Source organism: Sus scrofa, chromosome 14 (assembly GCF_000003025.6).
Source record: "Sus scrofa isolate TJ Tabasco breed Duroc chromosome 14, Sscrofa11.1, whole genome shotgun sequence".
Taxonomy (NCBI): Eukaryota; Metazoa; Chordata; class Mammalia; order Artiodactyla; family Suidae; genus Sus; species Sus scrofa.
In genome coordinates, this window is record NC_010456.5 from 66,608,583 (window position 1) to 66,630,073 (window position 21,491).

The window sequence follows — 21,491 nt, forward strand, 5'->3', positions numbered from 1 at the left end:
CACCAGATCATTAACCTACTAGGCCACCAGGGAACTCCATCTCTGAAACAATTGAAAGGGATAATCTTTTAAAGAGTGTTGCTTGCTTCTTCCTTACAAAAATGGAATTTCAGCATGCATTGCCAGAACTGTACTGTTCCCTACCTTTGTCTTCTATTTTACACTGAGCATGACTCTTTAAAAAATTATAGCTGATTTACTTTGTTGTGCTAATTTCTGCTGTACAGCAGAGTGACCTAGTCATATATACAGATATATTCTTTTTCTTATATTATCTTCCATCATATTCAATCCCAAGTGGTTGGATGTAGTTCCCTGTGCGCCACAATGGGAACTCTGCACATTTTTTATCTTAAAAAAAAAAGCATAAATAGGAGTTCCCACTGTGGTGCAGTGGGTTAAGGACCTGGCATTGACTTTATAGCGGCTAGACTTTCAACTGTGGATCAGATTCAGTCCCTGGCTTGAAACATCCAAATGCCTGTGAGTGCAGCCAAAAAACCAACCAAACAACCCCCCCCAGAAAAAAACACAACAGAAAAACCCCCCAAAACACAACAAACAAAACCAACACACGCAAGAGTTCCCCTTGTGGATCTGCAGGTTATGAACCCAACTAGGACTCGGGTTCTATCCCTGACCCTGTTTAGTGGGTTAAGGATCCAGTGTTGGCCATGAGCTGTGGTATAGGTTGCAGATGTGGCTTGGATCCTGAGTTGCTGTGGCTGTGGTGTAGGCTGGCCACTGCAGTTCTAATTTGACCCCTAACCTGGCAACTTCTGTATGAAGCAGGTGCAGCCCTAAGAAGCAAAAAACAAACAAACAAAACCCAAACACATACATAAATAGCAGATACTCGAACACTAAATGTTCATTGCAGTACTATTCATAATAGGTAAGACGTGGAAGCAGTCTAAATGTCCAGTCAGTGGAGGAATGGATAAAGAAGATGTGGTATACTATATACAATGAATTATTACTCAGCCATAAGAAAGAACCAAATAATGCCATTTGCAGCAACATGCATGGACCTAGAGATTATTACACTAAGTGAAATCAGACAGACAAATATCATATGATAACACTTACATATGGAATCTTAAAAAAATGACATAAATGACTTGGGTACAAAACAGAAACAGACTCCCAGACTTCAAAAACAAGCTTAAGGTAACAAAGGGGAGTGGTAGGTGGGAGAGGGATGGATTGGGAGTTTGGGATTGGCATATGAGCACTATTGTATGTGGAATGGATGGTCAGCAGGGACCTGCTGTATAGAACAGGGAACTCTTCTCAATATTCTGTGATATCCTATATGAGAAAATATGAACAAGAATGGTAAGTGTATGTATATAACTGAATTATTTTGCTGTACAGCAGAAATTAACACAACATTGTAAATCAGTTGTACTTCAATAAAATTTTTAAAAATGAAAATATTAAAAAGTAACTGGTAACTTTAATGCTGAAAAGGAAGAATGAGTTGATACAAGAGAAATTTGAACTTTATTATGTAGTAATTTTTATGGTTATAGGTTTTAAACTATATATAGACAAGTGAAAGTGTCCACAAAATAATTCATTTTGAAAGGAGTTTAAAAACCAAGAAAATACACATTTTGAGTAACAATCTGATTATAATTCTTGTTTACTCTCTCAAGAATGTGGGTCACTGAAGGAGTTAGTGCCTGGTGTTAACCTTGATTCTTTATTAGTAGAATTGAGAGAGGTTGCCAGTCCTTTCAGATCCTGCCCATTAGGATTTTCCTAGATTTATGTATTTTTTTGGCTGCACCCACAGCATTTGGAAGTTCTTCTGCACCACAGTAGCAGCTTGAGCTGTAGTAGTGACACTGCCAATCCTTAACCTGCTGAGCCACCAGGAAACTCTAGATTTCCCCAGTTTGTGATAGAGCTGTAGTGGTTCGATGTGTGGCAACAAACAGCAGTATTTGTCGTCATCTTCTGATTTTTTTTTTTTTTTTTTTTTTTAAGTCAGAGCAACTCAGGAATGTTTGTCTTCTAGGCTCATCAACAGAGCAGACAAGCAGATCGTTTATTAGCTGCAGGGAAATACGAAGAGGCTATTTCTTGTCACAAAAAGGCTGCAGGTGAGTACTCTTTTTAAGAAGTACTGAGTCTAAAACTTCAGGGAAATTTCTTTTTTCCAGTATCTCTCAACACTTTATTTAAAATGAAATTCACAAGAGTATGATGTATTGTTGCCCTCCATATACCACGTTGACACTCCTGACCCACTGGAACACAGCTTGGACTATTTTTCAAGTGAGTATGTTAGATTTTCCAGCTCCTCCTAACCCAGTCTTTCTAAACTGTGAAGATTGAATATGTCATATTGGTAAATGGTGCCTGGACACAGCTTTCTGAGCCTGAAAATCCCCACAGACAGAAGTGATTGCAAGGATTCTGCCAATTCATCTTATTATAGAGGAGTTTAGATTTCAAATATTTAGCCATTTTGGGTTCTGAAAGTAATAACTAATTTAATTACAACCAATTAATTTTCACTGAGTTTCTGTTTTCTAAGATGCTGGTAAGACAAAACCCATTGAATGAAATTCTTTCCTGTGGTCTTTCATTAGCTTCCTTTCTGAATGTTTCATCTGTTCATTCATGTCTATAGTATGCCTCTGATAGCTTTCTTTGAGGTATGAAATTTAGAATTGTTGGATTCTTACCAAGCAACTAATTTTATCCCAGTCATACAAGCTAGCATGTGTTGAACTCAGAAACAGATGTTCTGGGTTTGTTTTGTACCCTCTTGGCTTAGTTACAAATCTAAAATCATTGGGGGTGTAGGTACTGTATGCAGAATTGGTGTGGCTGCCTTTCTTAGAGCAAGCCCTGTAGTCTTCTTGCTAGAGGGAGGCACTTTCCTTTTCCCCTAGGCTAATATGATCAAAGCCCTGTTTTTTCCTGACAGAGTCTGCTCCTCCTGTTTTGCTTTACTGTTGAAATAGCCACAACACAGTGGTCCCTGATTTGGATAAGTCCTCTTTATTAGTGATTTCTGCCTGCAAGTCAGAAATTTTCAGAGAAAATTTCAAGTCTTATTAAAGAAATTTTTTTTTTTTTGGAGTTCTTGTTGTGGCTCAGTGGTTAATGAACCCAACTAGCATCCATGAGGACGTGGGTTTGATCCCTGGCCTCGCTCAGTGGGTTAAAGATCCACTGTTGCTATGAGCTCTGGTGTAGGTCACAGAAGTGGCTCAGATCTGGCATTGCTGTAACTGTGGTGTAGGCTGGCGGCTACAGCTCCGATTGGACCCCTGACTTGGGAACCTCCAATGGGTGCTGTGGGTGTGGCCCTAAAAAGACAAAAAAATATTTACATATTTTTTTGATATTTTAAATTATGGTTTGATTTACAGTGTGGTACCAATCTCTGCTGTATGGTGAGGTAACTCATTTATACATATGTATGCATTCTTTTTTTATATTATTTTCCATTATAGTCTCTCCCAGTAGATTTGATACAGTTCCCTCTGCTATACAAGAGGACCTCCCGTTTATCCATTTTAAATGTAATAGTTTGCATCTACAAAACCCGAACTCTCAGTCTATCCCACTCCCTCCTCCTCCCCCCTTTGGGGGGACACATCATGTGTATCTGTTTCTTTTTTGTAGATAGGTTCATTTGTGCCATATTTTAGATTAAACATATGAGTGATATTATATGATATTTGTCTTTCTCATTCTAACTTACTTCAATCAGTGTGATAATCTCTAGTTGCATCCATGTTCCTGTGAATGACATCATTTTGTTCTTTTTTATGGCTGAGTAGTATTCCATTGTATATGTGTACCACATCTTAATCCATTTGTCTATCGATGGATATTTAGATTGTTTTTACTTTTAATTTTTTGTCTTTTTTTTTTTTTTTTTTTTTAAGGGCCTCACCTATGGCATATGGATGTTCCCAGGGTAGGGGTTGAATTTGAGCTATAGCTGCTGGCCTACACCACAGCCACAGCAATGCCAGATCTGAGCCACATCTGTGATCTGTAATACTACTGCTCATGGCAACGCTGGATCCTTAACCCACTGAGTGGGACCAGGGATCAAACCTGTCCTCATGGATGCTAGTCAGATTTCATTTCCACTGGGCCACAACGGGAACTCCTTAGGTTTTTTTTCTGTCTTGTCTATTGTGAATAGTGTCACGATGAACATAGGGCTGCATGTGTCTTTTTGAATTATAGTTTTGTTCAGATTTGTGTCCAGGAGTGGGATTGCTGGATACGGTAGGTAGTTCTATACTGAGTTTTCTGAGCAACCTCCATACTCTTTTCCATTGGGGTTGTACCATTTTACATTCCTGACAACAGTGTAGGATTGTTCTCTTTTCTCCAAACCCTCTCTAGCATTTGTTGTTTGTAGTTTTATTAATGATAGCAGTTCTGATTGGTGTGAGGTGATACTTCATTCTAGTTTTGATTTGCATTTCTCTAATAATTAGCGATGTTGAGCATCTTTTCATGTGCCTACTGGCTAGCTGTATGGCTTCTTGGAAAAATGTCTATTTAAGTCGTCCACCCATTTTTTGATTGGGTTTTTTTTTTGTTACTGAGTTGAATGAGTTTGTGTATGTTTTGGAGATTAAGCCATTGTCAGTTGAATTGTTTGCAAAGATTTTCTCCCATTCTGTGGGTTGTCTTTTTCTTTGTTTTGTTTTGTTTAATGGTTTCCTTTGCTTTACAAAAGCTTTTGAGTTTAATTAGGCCCTACTGGTTTATTTTTGTTTTTATTGTCATTGTTTTAGGAGGTGGATCAAATAAGATATTGCTGTGGTTTATGTCAGAGAATGTTTTGCTTATATTCTCTTCTAGGAGTCTCATGGTGTCATGTCTGATGTTTAAATTTTTAGCCATTTTGAGTTTGTTTGCTTGTTTGTTTTTGACGTTTTAGGGCCACAGCCATGACATGTGGAAGTTCCTAGGCTAGGGGTGGAATCTATGCTGCAGCTGCTGGCCAATGCCACAGCCACAGCAATGCCGGATTCAGGCCAAGTTTGAGACCTACACTGCATGCAGCTTACGGCAAAACTGGATCTTTAACCCACTGAGTGGGGCCAGGGATCAAACCTGCATCTTCATGGATAGTAGTTGAGTTTGTTACTGCCGAGCCACAATGGGAACTCCATTTTGAGTTAATTTTTGTGCATGATGTGAGGGTGTGCTCCATCTAATTTCATTGCTATATATGTAGCTGTCCAATTTTCTCAGTACCACTTGCTGAAGAGACTCTCTTTTTCCCATATTATGTTCTTGTCTCCTTTGTTGAAGATTAATTGACCATAGGTATGTGGGTTTATTTTTGGGCTCTCTATTCTTTTCCATTGGTCTGTGTCTGTCTTTATGTTAGTACCACACTATTTTTATTATTGTAATTTTATAATATTGTCTGAAGTTTGGGAGAATTAGGCCTCGTCCTCCCCCACCACCCTCAGTATTGCTTTGGCAATTCTGGGTCTTTTATTGTTCCACATAAATTTTTGGATTATTTGTTCTAGTTCTTTTGAGTAATGTCATTGGTAATTTCATAGGGATCACATTAAATCTGTAGATTGCTTTGGGTAGTATGGTCAATTTAACAATATTAGTTCTTCCAATTCAGGAGCATAGGATAGCTTTCCATTTCTTTGACTCCTTCTCAATATCTTTTATTAATGTTTTATAGTTCTCAGTGTATAAGTCTTTTACCTACGTGTTCCGGTTTATTTTGGGGATGCAGTTTTAAAAGGTATTTTTTTTTTACATTCCCTTTTTGATATTTCATTGTTACTGTATAGAAGTGCAACCAGTCTCTGAGTGTTTAATATTTTTTAATAATTTAATTTAATTATTTTCTTTTCTGGCTGCCACATGGTATATAGAGCTCCTAGGCCAGGGATCCGATCCAAGCTGCAGTTGCTGTAGCAATGGCTGGATCCTCAACCCACTGTGCTGGCTGGGGATTGAACCTGTGTCCCAGTTGATCCTGTTGTGCCACAGCGGGAAGTCCCTGAGTGTTAATCTTATATCCTGCTACTTTGCTGAATTTGTTTCTCTGATTGAGTAGTTTTTATGTGGAGTCCTTAGGATTTTTATATATAATATCATGTCATCTGCATATTGTGACAGTTTAACCTCTTCCTTTGCAATTTAGATAACTTTCGTGGAGTTCCCATAGTGGCTCAGTGGCTAACGAATCTGACTAGGAACCATGAGGTTACAGGTTCAATCCCTGGCCTTGCTCAGTGGGTTAAGGATCTGGCATTGCCGTGAGCTGTGGTGTAGGTCACAGACGTGACTTGGATCCCTTGTTGCTGTGGCTCTGGTGTAGGCTGGCAGCTACAGCTCCGATTAGACCTCTAGCCTGGGAACCTCCATATGTTGTGGGTGCGGCCCTAAAAAGACAAAAAGACGAAAAAATAAATAGATTTTTATTTCTTTGTCTTGTCTGACTGCTGTTGCAAGGGCTACCAATACTCTGTTGAATGAAAGTGGTGAGAGTGGGCATCCTTGTCTTCTTCCAAATTTTAGGGGAGAGGGTTTCATCTTTTGTCTTTTAAGTATTATATTGGCTGTGGGTTTGTCATAAATGGCTTTTATGATGTTGTGATATATACCCTTCACATTCACTTAGGTAGGAGTTTTTTTAATCATGAATGAATGTTAAATTTTGTCAATTGCCTTTTCTGCATCTATTGAGGTGATCATGTCATTTTTGACTTTTCTTTTATTAGTATGGTGTATTAGATTGAATTGCATGTGTTTAACCATCCTTGTGAACTTGGGACGAATCCTGCTTCTTTCTTTCTTTCTTTTTTTTTTTTTTTTGTCTTTTTGCTATTTCTTGGGCCACTCCCGTGGCATATGGAGGTTCCCAGGCTAGGGGTCGAATCGGAATGTATAGCCACCGGCCTACGCCAGAGCCACAGCAACGCTGGATCTGAGCTGAGTCTGCAACCTACACCACAGCTCACGGCAACGCCAGATCCTTAACCCACTGAGCAAGGCCAGGGACCAACCTGCAACCTCATGGTTCCTAGTCGGATTTGTTAACCACTACGCCACAACAGGAACTCCGAATCCTGCTTATTTCTGCTGTATGATCTTTTTTATGTGCTGTCGGATTCTGTTTGCTAAAATTTTGTTGAGAATTTTTGCATCTATATTCATCAAAGATATTGGCCTATAATTTTCTTTTTTGTTAGTATCTTTGTCTGGTTTTGGTATTAGGGCGATGTAATGATAGAATGGGTAATAGAATGCCTTTGGGAGTGTTCCCTCCTCTCCATTCTTTTGGAAGAGTTTGAGGATAGGTGTAAGTTTTCCTTTGATAGAATTTGCCTGTGAAGCCATCTGGTCCTGGACTTTTTGTAAGGAGGTGTTTTTTTTTGTTCGTTTGTTTTAAACTACATATTCTGTATTACTTCTAGTGATCAGTCTGTTCACATTTCTATTTCTTCTTGATTGAGTTTTGGTGGGCTGTATTTTTCTAGAAAGTTGTCCATTTCTTCTAGGTTGTCAAATTTGTTGGCATGTAATTGTTCATAGTATTCTCTTACTTTTTTTTATATTTCTGCATTATCAGTTAAAATTTCTCCTTTTTCACTCCTTGTTTATTTGGATTCTCTTCCTCTTCTGTTTGGTAAGTCTGGTCAGAGGTTTGTCAATTTTGTTTATTGTTTCACAGAACCAGCTCTTGATTTTATTTTTTTCTATTTTTTTAAATATTTATTTCCTCTCTGATGTTTATTATTTCCTTTCTTCTGCTGACTTTAGGTTTTGTTTGTTATTCTTTTTCTAATTCTTTTACGTAGGTTAGGTTGTTTGAGATTTTTCTTGTTTTTTGAATAAGGCCTGTATTGTTATGAACTTTCCTCTAAGAACTGATTTTGTGGCTTCCCATGGATTTTTGTATGGTTGTGTTGGTTTTTTTTTTTTTTTTTTGTCTTTTTTTAGGGCTACACTCACGACATATGGAAGTTCTTGGGCTAGGGGTCAAATTGGAACTGTAGCCACTGGCCTATGCCATAGCCACAGCAGTGCCAGATCTGAACCGAGTCTGTGATCTACACCACAGCTCATGGCAACACCAGATCCTTAACCCACTGAGTGAAGCCAGAGATCAAACCCTAGTTGGGTTTGTTACTGCTGAGCCATGATGGGAACTGCAGTTCTGTTTCTATAGTTATCTCAAGGTACTTCTCAATTTCTTTTTTGATTTCTTTGTTCACCCATTGGTGTTTGTTGTTGTTGTTGCTATTCCCTTTTTGGGCCACACACATGGCATATGGAAGTTCCTGGGCTAGGGATCGAATCTGAGCCACAGCTGTGATCTGTGCCACAGTCGTGGCAACACTGGATCATTAACTCACTATGCCACAGTGGGAACTCCCAACCCATGGGTTTTTTTTAGTAGCATGTTGTTTAGTTGCAGTGTAGTTGGTTTTTTCTCATAAACCAACTTTTCCTATGGTTGATTTTTAGTTTCATGCCCTTGTGGTCAGAGAAGATGCTTGAAATAATTTCTGTACTCTTAAATTTGTTGAGGTTAGTTTCTACCCCATTATGTGGTCAATCCTAGAGAATGTTCCATGTGCACTTGAAAAGAATGTATATTCTGGTCGTTTAGGATGTAATGTCTTGAAAATATCAATTAGGTCTAACTGTTCATTGTGTCATTTAGGATCTTTGTTGCTTTATTGATTTTCTTTCTAGAAGATCTGTCCATTGATGTGAGATGGGGTGTTGAAGTCTCCTACTATTATTGTGTTCCCTTCAGTTTCTCGCCTTATGTCTGTCAGTAATTATATGTATTTGGGTACTTCTATATTAGGTATATATGTTGGTGAGTATAATAACCTCTTCTTGGATAATGATCCTTTTATCATTAAATAGTGTCCTTTATCTTTCTTTATGGCCTTTGTTTTAAAATCTGTTTTGTCTGATAATTAGTATTGCAATTCCCACTTTCCTGTCATTTCCATTCACATGAAATAACATTTTCCATCCCCTCACTTTCAGTCTGTGTGTGTCTTTTGCCCTAAGGTGGGTCATCTATATGCAGCACATTGTAGGGTCTTGTTTTTTTTTAATCCAGTCTGCCACTCTGTTGATTGGAACACTCAGTCCATTGATATTTGGGGCAAAAAAAAAAAATTTTTTTTTTTCCTTTTGTCTTTTTAGGGTTGCACTTGTGGTGTATGGAAGATCCCAGGCTAGGGGTTGAATTGGATTTACAGCTGCCGGCCTATACCACAGCCACAGCAGCTCGGGATCCAAGCCACATCTGTGACCTACACCTTAGCTCAGGGCAATGCTGGATTCTTAACCCACCAAGTGGGGCCAGAGATTGAACCCACATCCTCCTAGGTACCAGTTGAGTTTGTTTCTGCTGAGCCACAGTGGGAACTCCCTTAGGCAGTTATTGATGCGTATGTATGTATTGCCATTTTAAACCTTGCTTTCTAGTTGATTCTTTTTCTTCTTTGTTCCTTTCTTTTTCTTTTTATAGTTTTCTTTTATGCTTGTGTCCTTTTCTTTTTGTTTTTTGTGAATCTGTTGTTTGTTTTTGATTTATGATTGCTCTGTTTTTCAAGTTTGTCAACATCTTCCTATATTTGCTTGCTTTAAACTGATAGAACTTGTTCGAGCCTACACCTAAAAAAAAAGTCCAGAGTTTCTTACTCTTTGGTCACACTTTATGATTTTGATGTGTTTTTTTACATCTTCATATTTTCCTTTTGCTGTTCCTGTGTTTATCATTCCTTTAATAAATAGCTTTTTTTTTTTTTTTTTTTTTTTTTTACCTGTATGCTGTCTTACTTAAGTGATTACTTTCTAATTGTGATTTCCTGCATCCTGTATGTTCCCTCACTCCCTGCACATACAGCATTTGGAAATTCCCAGGCCAGGGATTGAATTTGAGCTGCAGCTGTGACTTATATCACATGCTGGATACTTAACCCAGTGAGGGATCAAACCCTCACCTCAGCAGTGACCCAAGCTGCTACAGAGAGAATGCCAGATCTTTAACGTGCTATGCCACAGCAGGAACTCCTATCCTGTATCTTCTTAGTACTTTCGTATTTAGAAGAGACCTTTCAGTATTTCTTATAGGATAGGTTTACTATTGCTATATTCTTTTAGTTTTTGCTTGTCTGAGAAATTCTTCATTTCTCTTTCTATTTTATTTTATTTTATTTTATTTTTTAATTTAATTTAATTTTATTTATTTATTTTTTTGTCTTTTTGCCATTTCCTGGGTCGCTCCCACGGCATATGGGATGTTCCCAGGCTAGGGGTCTAATCGGAGCTGTAGCTGCCAGCCTACGCCAGAGCCACAGCAACACGGGATCCGAGCCGAATCTGCAACCTACACCACAGCTCACGGCAACGCCAGATCCTTAACCCACTGAGCAAGGGCAGGGATCGAACCCGCAACCTCATGGTTCCTAGTCGAATTCGTTAACCACTGCGCCACGATGGGAACTCCCCTTTCAGAACTTTGAATTTATCTTGCCACTCTCTTTTGGCATATAGTATTTCTGCAGAGATGAGCTGATAGCCTTATGGGGCTTCCCTTGTACTTAACTCTTGGTTTTGCTTTTGCTACCTTTTAACCCTCTCGTTATCTTTAACTTTTGCCATTTTTGTTATTATTATTATTTTTTTTTAATTTGGCTTTCTGACAGCTGTTCTGATTGGACGGTTTCCATTATTTGATCTTCCACATCACTTATTCCTTCCTCTGCACTATTCATTCTGCTGTTCATTGTCTTTACCTCAGCTTTTGTCTTGGCGAATGAATTTTCTAATTTTTCTTGGCTCCTCCTTATAGTTTCTAGTTCCTTATTATAGTAATCTGCATTTCTCATGACAGCCTTTTTTAGTTCCATTAGAATTTTCATTACCTCCATTCTGAACTTGCTGTCTGTTAGACTGAAGAGGTCTGTTTCATTGTTCGCTTCTTCAGGGGAATTCTCCTGTTCTTTTAACTGGGAGTAGTTCTTTGCATCTTCATTTTGCTTATCTTTCTCTTATTCTGTGAGTTTACAGGAAACAGCTACCATAGTCTTGGAAGGCTATTTATTTATTTTTTAGGGCCACATCTGCAGCATATGGAAGTTCAGGGGTAAGGTTTCAATCAGAGCTTCGACTGCTGGCCTACACCACAGCCACAGCCACACTAGATCCTAGCTACATCTGCAGCAGGGGTGCAGCTTGTGGCAACCCTGGATCCTTAACCCACTGAGCAAGGCCAGGGATTGAACCTGCATCCTTGTGGATACTAGTCAGGTTCTTAAACTGCTGAGCCACAATATGTACTCCTTGGAGGGCTATTTATATGCAGGAGCACCCCTGGGTAGCTTGTGTGGATTTACTAATTTTTTTGGCCTGAGGGCTACTTTTGGTTTAGATGCTTGCAAGTCTTTTTCCTTGATGGGGTTGTGTAGGTGCACAGCCCATGCATGCTCCCAGGGAGGTGGGGGCAACGGGTGGTGCCTGTTCTTGGGGCCCTCGTTGGTGGCTTTGACCCCTGGGGAAGTGGGGGCCAGTGGGCTGCACCTGGTTTCAGGCCCCTCAGCTGTCGCAGTGACCCTAAGGGAAGTAGTAGTGGCAGGTGGTGCCATCATAGGGCCTTTGGCTGTGGTAGTCTCAGGGAGGGCACATTCCCAGGGAGGTGGGAGCAACACGTGGTGCCTGGTCACAGGATACTCAGTGGTGCGGGCCACACCTACCTCTGGAGTCTGAGGTGGCTGTGGTGGTTTGCACCCACCCCTGTAGCCTGTACAAGAGGTGATCTGCTGCTTGTGAGCCCCACACCTGCAGAGAAGGAGGTTCCTATGGTGGTGCCCCTGCTTCTCCTCCCCGTCTCCCCAGCAGTGGCAGCCAGGCCTCCTCCAGCACTGCCTTGGCTGTGGCACACTGCTTCCAAGACCTCTCAGCTGTTACTACGCAGCCAATCCTGGTCCTGTCTCTGGGACTGACCTCTAAAGCCTGAGCCTCAGCATCCAGCTCCTGCCCGGGTGTCTCTGCACACTAACCCTCTGTACAGCTCTCTGCTTTGCCCTCCTTGAACTAAATGCTGTGTGTGCTCTTCTCCAAGGCTTTTAGGCTCCCCCTCTGTCCTGCTCCATCTCCCTGCCAGTCAGGGGCTTTCCCAGTGTGTGAATTCCTTTCCTCTTTCATAGCTCCTTCCTAGGGGTGCTGGTCCCTTCCTGATTCCTTTTTTTCTCTCTTTATTTTTTTTCCTCTCTTGTCTTGGTCCATTCCTGATTTCTTTTTCTCTCTTCACTCCCTCTTTTTTTTCTCTCTCTTGTCCTACCCAGTTTTGTGGAGGTTTTCTTGCCCATTTGGAAGTTTGTGGTTTTCTGCCAGAATTCAGTAGATATTCTGTGAGAATTGTTCTACATGTAGTGTGTGTGTGGGGGGGAAGAAGGTCAGCTCTACATCCTGCAACTCCTCTGCCATCTTTTTTTTTTTTTTTTGCCATTTTTTGGGGCCGCTCCTACGGCATATATGGAGGTTCCCAGGCTAGGGTCTAATCGGAGCTGTAGCTGCCAGCCTACGCCAGAGCCATAGCAACGCAGGATCCGAGCCGTGTCTGCAACCTACACCACAGCTCACGTCACGCCGGATTCTTTACCCACTGAGCAAGGCCAGGGATCGAACCCGAAACCCCATGGTTCCTAGTAGGATTCGTTAACCACTGCGCCACGACTGGAACTCCTCCTCTGCCATCTTTATCCAATCTCTGAGGTCATCTTTTTTTTTTTTTTTTTTTTTTTTTTTGGCTGCCCCACAGCATATGGAGTTCCAGGCAGGACCAGATCCAAGCCTCAGTTGCAACCTGTGGTGCAGCTATGGCATCGCTGGATCCTTAACCCCTTGCATTGGGTTGGGGATCAAACCTGTGACCTGGCGCTGCAGAGATGCTGCCAATCCTGTTGTACTGGTGGTGGGAACTCTACTGAACTCTTAATTTTGAAGAGCTAAGTTTTGCTACTAAAGTATACCTCTTCATTTGTAGGGCCTAATGCATTGCACGTACCCCATAAAACTTTGTGCATTTAAAGAATCATTCCTGCAGCATATGGAAGCTTTTCAGGCTAGGGGTCAAATTGGAGCTACACCTGCCAACCTGTGCCACAGCAGCACAGGATCTGAGCCATGTCTGTGACCCACACCACAGCTTGTGGCAACGCTGGATCCTTAACCCAGTGAGTGTGGCCAGGGATCGAATCTTCATCCTCATGGGTACTAGTCAGGTTTGTTTCTACAGTGGGAACTCTGATTTTTGGTAAAATTTTATGGGAGCTTTAGACAACATTAAACTTAGCAGTTCATTTTAAATCTTTCATAAGCCATATTTTGTATGAATTGAATTGTTAAATTTGTAGTTACAAAGAAAAGACAATATACTACTTAATGTACTGTTTAAGGAAATCTTGAATGTCACAGTGAAATGATACATTTAGTTAAATAACCCAGAGTGGTCATGGTTACATGCGCACATATACAAAACGCTTATTAAAATAGGGTGATCGGCATATGTTGTGCATTGATTAGTAGGATATTCTGGATAGATAAAAGTTTCCTTCATTCCTAGCCTTTATCACCTGTCTTTATTTGAAGACGTAAAAGTAATGTTGGGCCTTAAACACCTCTCCCTGTTTCATGTATCTAAATTGACTTTCTCGGAGTACCTGTCATGGCTCAGTGGTTAACGAATCCAACTAGGAACCATGGGGTTTTGGGTTCGATCCCTGGCCTTGTTCAGTGGGTTGGGGATCCGGCATTGCTGTGAGCTGTGGTGTAGATTGCGGACATAGCTCGGATCCTGTGTTGCTGTGGCCCTGGTGTAGGCCGGCGGCTACAGCGGCTACAGCTCTGATTCGACCCCTAGCCTGGTAACCTCCGTATGTTGTGGGAGCAGCCCTAGAAATGGCAAAAAGACCAAAAATAAATAAATAAATAAATAAATTGACTTTTCAAGAGTAGAAAAGATTAAGGCAGCCTGTTGGATTCCATTACCTCTAATTATGGAGACACAATTTAAGTGTGATTAGTTAATCCCACCCAGACAATTTGATTTGGAGTTCAGATGTGATTAAAAATAGCCTAGTGTTGTGTTTCAGAGTGGAGCTGTGAATGTAATGCTAGTTTGAAAATTAATGTGGTTGGAATGAACTCAGTGTTTTCTAAATTGAGTTACAACTAGAGCTTTAAACAGGTGTAAATGTATTCTGAGAGGAAGGAATAAGGCTGGCAAAGGTCATCATATGAGAAAGCCTCATGTGAATGAAAGCCTGAAACGGGAGAACTTAAGGGCAAAAGAAGGGGCCTCTGCCAGAGGTGGAGATTCTAAGAGTAACAGTTTTCCTTGAGATCACACAGCTAAGGACTCATACATATCCTCTGTACTTTATAGTGTTCTGATAATGTTTTGTCAATATGTAGAAATGAAAAGGTTACTTGACAAGCTGGAAGGAAAAAGATTTCTATTTCTGGCAGGAGATGGGGAGGAGGAAGCGTGTACACATTTTTACCATCCTATGTTGAAAAAGGGAAAATTAAAAAAGCCACAAACTACCAAGGATTCAGCATTGTTGGAAGAATCAATTGCTTTAAACCCTTGATTAGCAGCTGTAAGTAGGTTGCTGTAATTCTCCTTTATCAGCTTTATGTAGTCCAGTCTCTAAATTTCATTTCTTTCATAGACAGCAAAAAGAGCAAAAGCGTAAATGGAAAGTTGATAGCAGGCATTATCAATATTTAGAACTCAGAATGAACATTTCAGAAGATGAACAGACCTCAGAGTATCCAGTGTTCTTATGTATTTGTTTGAAAACAAATCTTGACTTGGACCTTCCTCTGAGACTGTGGTATCATGAAAACCACTCAGTGTGGATCAGTCTGTGTCATTCAGAGACAGTATTTTGCTGTGTGTGCATGGATAGGCTGTACAGTTTTCTTTCTTTTTTTTTTTTTGGCCGCACCTGTGGCATATGAAAGTTCCCTGGCCAGGGATGGAATCCAAGCTATAACTGCAGTGACATGGGTCCTTAACCCCCTGTACTGCACTGAGCCAGGGATTGAACTGGAGCTGCCACAGAGACAATGCTGGATCGTTAACCCACTGTGCCACAGTGGTAACTCCAGGCTGTGCAATTTATACTTTGGTAGCAGTTCAACAGTTACATGATAGAATAGTAGTAGTGTTATTATTATTATTATTATTTTATTTTTTTTTTTTTTTTTTTTTTTTTTTTTTTGGTCTTTTTGCCTTTTCTAGGGCTGCGCCTGTGGCACTTGGAGGTTCCCAGACTAGGGATCCATTTGGAGCTGTAGCCGCTGGCTACACCACAGCCACAGCAACGAAGGATCTGAGCTGTGTCTGTGACCTACACCACAGCTCACGGCAACGCCAGATCCTTAACCCACTGAGCAAGGCTGGGGATCAAACCCGCAATCTCATAGTTCCTAGTTGGATTCGTTAACCACTGAGCCACGACGGAAACTCCTAGATGTTATTATTTTAAAGAGTGATAGATTCTTCAGATTTTCCTAATTCCTTTTCCTCATCATTTACTTAATATTTACTTTAAACATTAGCCTGGTATCATAATGGAAGGAAGCATTTTTTTTTTTTTTTTCCCCTAGGGCCGCACCACAGCGTATGGAGGTTCCCAGGCCTAGGGGTCTAATTGGAGCTGTAGCCGATGGCCTACGGCAGATCCGAGCCTCGTTGTGACCTATAGCACAGCTCACGGCAACACCGGATCCTTAACCCACTGAGCAAGGCCAGGGGTCGAACCTGCAACCTCATGGTTCCTAGTTGGATTTTTTAACCACTGGGCCACGACAGGAACTCCTGGAGGGAAGCATTTTAACCAGATTGTTAACACAATTTTTTCTGAAATAATTATTGCTTTCCTACTTTTCTGTCTTGGTGGGCATTTATTTGTTCCTCTTGTGGCTCTGGAGCAAATTCATTAACAGGCAATCAGATTAAAATGTTTATTCTTTCAAAATAACTTCCTTTAAGGCCCAGATTTTAAGTTGAGAAATGTGAGAAGTACTTTGACAGGGTGTTAAATTTTCGGCACTTTGGGAACTCAGTGTCCTTGGGCATCTTCTGTCATGTTATAGTTTCAAGGTTCTACAAAGGGAGGCATTCTAGTTGGGATAAACTTGTGAAACTGTTCCATTTGTTAAGAAAGTGGATTTAAAGTAGACTGGTTCAGACAGGGAGGCACACGTATGCACATGTAATGGGAGGGATGTCTAGGGAAATTCATCCACACAGTCACAGTGAGAGAATGTTTCATCAGGCTTAAACATGAGCAAAAGGAAAAAACAGTATGTGTTCAAGTCTACAGACTTAATGTAGGAATAAAAGACAAAAAGTTGAGCAATGGTTGAATAACCAGCTGTTTTGGGGAGGGAGCATCTCTCTCTCAAAAACTCTCATAGAACATCATTAAAATATTTGGATTAAGATTAGACAGAAAGTACTGCCTGTAGTACTTGCGAAGAGGTAAGGAGGAATTCAGTGTATGAGGTGTACCAAAAGGTGTATAGTGAGTAAGAGATAAAAATGTGCTCCCTGTTAATACTTATTTATACCCCCATCTTGCTCCAGACAAGATACAAAAGGGCTAACTTACAGAGGAACACAGCAAAATGCAAAATCCATAGAAAGACAAAATGGGGAAGGACCAGGGGTTTAGTTCGCAAAATGCGTCATGAGTTCCTGCATACTTGATAGCAGGGGAACATGGCCTTAAGCTTTCCACCAGTCAGCTCAAGAGAGGAAAATAATGGATTTTTACAGTGATTATTTAAATTCATACAAATTAAGTCACCTAGATCAGAGAAAGAAGTTAATTGAGTTACTGACCATTTTTCATCTTCATAAATGTCATGATATTGCCTGCAGCTACTTGATTATAAATATGTCAGTAAATCCCTAGGGCTTTCTACTATCAGATTCATATTAGGCTGATGGCATAGCTCAGAAACAGTTCAATAAAAGTAATTGTATAGGAGGCCAAAATGATCATCCCAGTACTAATGCAGGTAAAAAGTCATTGTTAGTCTCTTGATATTTTTGTGAGCATAATATGAGTAATAGGGTTTTGACAGGTTCTTGTTTCATTTTAATCCTCCCTGATACTGTGTTTCTGGTTACACCATCTTTACTTCCATAATTGTGAAATCTGTAGAGATTTTAAATAACTAGTGCCTACAAGATGAAATGTGGAATATCTACATTTGATTACCACTGATAGCTTTTTTGGAGCAATTAAGAATCTTTTTTTCTTTTTAAATCTTCACTTTCTTTGCAGAAGGAGGATAACTAGCAGAATTGCTTCTAAGACCAGTTCTCCTTGTCATATGAGGAGTATTAAAACTGTTCCTTTGATCTGTTAGTTACAAAGCGAAGGTGCTCAGATATTAATAAGCCTCTTTTTTTTTTCAAACCAGCCTATCTTTCTGAAGCAATGAAGCTGACACAGTCTGAGCAGGTGAGATGCTGTAATACTTCCAACAAGGGTTAGAAGAATTCTCTTGTGGTGACTTGAATTGTGTGTAAAATAAAGCGTTGTGCCCCTTCCCCAAACACTGCAGTCAAAAATACATAAAATACACAAGAGATGAGTCCTTCAGAGAGGAAATGAAAACTTAGTGAACTGCTGTTGCTGGACCAGACACGGCCTGCAGAGACTGCCACCCTTTTTCCTAGGGGTTATCCATAGATCATAAATGGCCGGGTGTGTCCTTCAGAGACCCCTCTGAGGGCCTTTCCTGATCATTAGCTCACAGTATGCAAGCGTTCTGGCCAAGGGGAAGCCACTTTGGCCTTCCCTTTGCTTGTCAAAGATAATTTAAATCTGGACCTGTCTTTTCCTAAATTCCCAAGCTCTTGTACTTTTAAATTTGTTTCACCAGTGGCTTTAAATTATCTTCTGCGTTGGGGGAGGGGGAGACTGCCTAGGTTTTTAAAATAGCACTTTCCAAAGTTGAATCTTTATCCAAAGGTGATTTCCTGATTATAAAAGTGGCAGGTACACGGGAGGTACTTGGTAAATGTTCGATTGTATTAAGGAGATTTGAAGGGATATAAGTGGCCAGGACACACACACACACACACACACACACACACACACACACACACACACACACACACACACACACACCACACACACACACCACACACCACACACACACACACAGTCTTGGTAAATGTTTGATTGTATTAAGGAGATTTGAAGGGATATAAGTGGCCAGGACACACACACACACCACCAGTTCCTCAGACTGAACAAAGAGAACCTAAAAGTTGTTTTCCATTCTGTGCACTTGCCTTTGACTGTCCAGCACTGCTTGTGTTAGTCATGTAGTAAGAGATGTGCATTGAGCCCTTGTTGGTGGGCAAGCCTTTAGCTAGACTTTAACTAGAATTACAGTCTAAAGGGGTACTTTTCTAATTTTAAGCTGAGAACAAATAGCACTGCTGAGTGGTAAGGCACGTTCAGTAAAGGTCTGATTCATTGTGTTGATTTGAAATTGGAATAGGACATCTGAGTCTCTGAATGAATGCTGTTTTGTCTATGAATAAAAATGTTATCTGACCTAAAAAGACTTTGTTATTTTGAAAAATGTTTGAGGTTCTCTCGAACTGCAAACATAGTAGTATATAAAGCAATTTTTAAGTGTTAACTGGGTTATTCAGAAAGAAAGGTACGGAAATAGTAATTACAGGACATTACTACAGAGACTTACAGTGTTCCATTATCCCTGTAGGCTCATTTATCACTGGAACTGCAAAGGGAGAGCCACATGAAACAGCTCCTTCTCATCCAGGAAAGGTGGAAGAGGGCCAAGCGGGAGGAAAGGCTGAAAGCCCAGCAGAGCTCAGACAAGGACGCAGCTGCCCAGCTTCAGGCATCTCACAAACCCTCTGCTGAGGATGCAGATGGCCAGAGCCCCCTCCTCTCTCAGAGGTATAGCCCTTCCACAGAGAAGCACTTGCCTGAAATTCAGGGGGTCTTTGACAGGGAGCCAGACACACTACTATTTTTACTTCAGCAGAAGAGTGAGCCAACGGAGCTGTGCATTGGAAGCAAAACCCCCAAAGATGATAAAACAATTATAGAGGAGCAGGCAACCAAAATTGCAGATTTGAAGAGGCATGTGGAATTCCTTGTGGCTGAGAATGAAAGATTAAGGAAAGAAAATAAACAGCTAAAGGCTGAAAAGGCCAGACTTCTGAAAGGCCCAGTAGAAAAGGAGCTTGATGTAGATGCTGATTTTGTAGAAAAATCAGAGTTGTGGAGCTTGCCACCACATTCAGAAACTGCCACAGCCTCTTCAACCTGGCAGAAGTTCGCTTCAAATCCTGGGAAAGCCAAGGATATTCCAATACCCAACCTTCCTCCCTTGGATTTTCCATCTCCAGAACTGCCCCTTATGGAGCTCTCTGAGGATATTTTGAAAGGACTTATGAATAATTAAAATGGAAGCCTAGAGAAGAGGTGAAAAGAGGAAATAATAGAGTAATATAGTTAATCCAGTAAAAATAAAAAAGGGAAAACCACATGCAAGGATAATCCCAGAGATACTCCATCATCTGGCGCACGTGGAGACGAGGCATTGCCAGGACTTGGAAACAGTCACTGTGAAATGTATCGTGCATCTGATTTACTGACTTGAGTTCATGATTTCGGACTTGGCAGACACTCTGCTCTTGGAGGTTCACTTTCTCCTGATACAAACCAAATGGCTACCTGGAATAATTTTTTCAAGCAACAATTATCTTTCCTATCTTCAGGGTCAAAAATGCATAAAAGTATGTTATATGTAATTAATCTGTAATGCCATAAATGATAATGTAAAACCTAAATAATATGGTGGCCCGAGGGGCTGCCTTGTATTTGAAACATGCTTTCTATCATGCATTGAGTATATATGCATCTTGTTATGCACATTTTGTTTGTTTAAAAAGGTAAGACACACCTTTCTAGAAGAAACTGTGTGCCACACTTTGCACTATTCATAACATGATGATAACCTCAAGACTATCAGGAGAAATATTTAAATTTCCATTTTATGAAGAAAGGAACCAAATTATTAGTTACGCTTTTTTTAAAAAAATTACCAGTTTACATGATTAATCAGGGTGCATTTTAAGTTCTAACTTTTTTTTGTTTATTGTATAATGCATCATTTGAAAATACCAAGGGAAATATCCTTTTGTTTTTAATGATGCATGAGTGGAAGTAATGCTAGTTGGCAGTATTTGATTGTAAAGTCAATAAAGTAATTGTATTTTATACCTTTGTTGAATGTGGTTGGTAGATAAAAAGCAAGTTTTATACAGCTTCTGTGTTGGAAATTTTGAATATGAATTTGAAGAAAACCTGTCAAACAGTAGCTTTGGTATGTGAAAGGTTTTTCTTCAGTGTTTGTAGTCAGTTTCCCCTACAACCAGGGTGAAACAGAACAATGAAGTTCTGAGTTTACACGTATCCCCAGCCTTCTTCTTGCACTAGCACGTGTGGAAAATGCCCCCGCTGGGTACAGACACCCCTGGGCACCTGATTCCCAAGTCAGAGCTGAGCGGCTGTGAAGCACCACAGACACCCTCCTCTCGTCAGAGTCCGCTGACAATCCAGGAGTGGGAAGAAGCTGTAAGTGAAGCATTTGGGTATAAGCCACTGGGTGTGTTTAAAGCATAGCCTTAATTTATTGGGAAGGGAGATTGTGACAGTGACAGAAATATGAAACCATTCTGGCTGTAGGGAATGGGGTACATTTGGGTTAAGGGGGTAGGGATGGGCTCACATGTGAAGCAGTGAAACCAGCAGAAGTCTGATTAGATGAAGTGACCATGCAGAAGCCACTGTTTTCCCCCATCTGTCTCATCTTGTTGCAGATGAAACCAAAAATAAACTAGCTTCTTAAAATGTCTTCAGAGTTCTATCCTCTGTTCTGTTAACTGTCCATCTATCTCAATGTTGTAGTAGCCTGGACTCTGAGAATACTTACTTGGCTTGCCTAACCTTCTTTATAAAACTTCAGATTAAAAGATTGTGTCAGCTCTATAAGCCTAGATATATCTGATGTCTGTGGAAAAAAAAAGGCAAGGAGTTAGAAGCCCCATTTTGTGTCTTTTGTAAGACTGCTATTGTGCGGGTGCCTAGCATTTTTATGCCCTGCATGACCAGCATTGGGAAGAGAGCGCCTTTCATATGAAATTGTCCTTTTCCAACATGGAAAACATGTTTTGAGTGTGTTCCAAGCTAGTTAAGCCCACTGCAAGCATCTAGGGCTCAGACAGCATTTGGCAACTTAGCAGATCTATCAGCCTAGCTGTTTGGCCTTTAAAAATGAGCTTGTCATGTTTTGACATGTATTTTACAGGCCCCTGTTCTGTGCATTGCCACCAACAAATACATGTTAAATGGACT

The 21,491-nt window shown here is 40.4% G+C and overlaps 1 protein-coding gene across 4 annotated transcripts in view; it reads left to right on the plus strand.

The window, feature by feature from the left end:
- The window catches only part of NRBF2 (nuclear receptor binding factor 2), a 39,267-nt gene extending 18,276 nt beyond the window's left edge, over positions 1-20,991 (plus strand). For 2 of the 4 annotated variants that reach the window (XM_001925540.5, XM_013983288.2), the window contains 3 exons: positions 2,027-2,111; positions 17,506-17,546; positions 18,826-20,991. In XM_001925540.5, the coding sequence (XP_001925575.3) occupies positions 2,027-2,111; positions 17,506-17,546; positions 18,826-19,536 (837 nt within the window). In that variant the 3' untranslated portion in view covers positions 19,537-20,991. Of the gene's footprint in view, positions 1-1,995; positions 2,112-17,505; positions 17,547-18,825 lie in introns of all 4 variants that reach the window. The other 2 variants (XM_005671026.3, XM_005671025.3) reach the window with 2 other exon arrangements.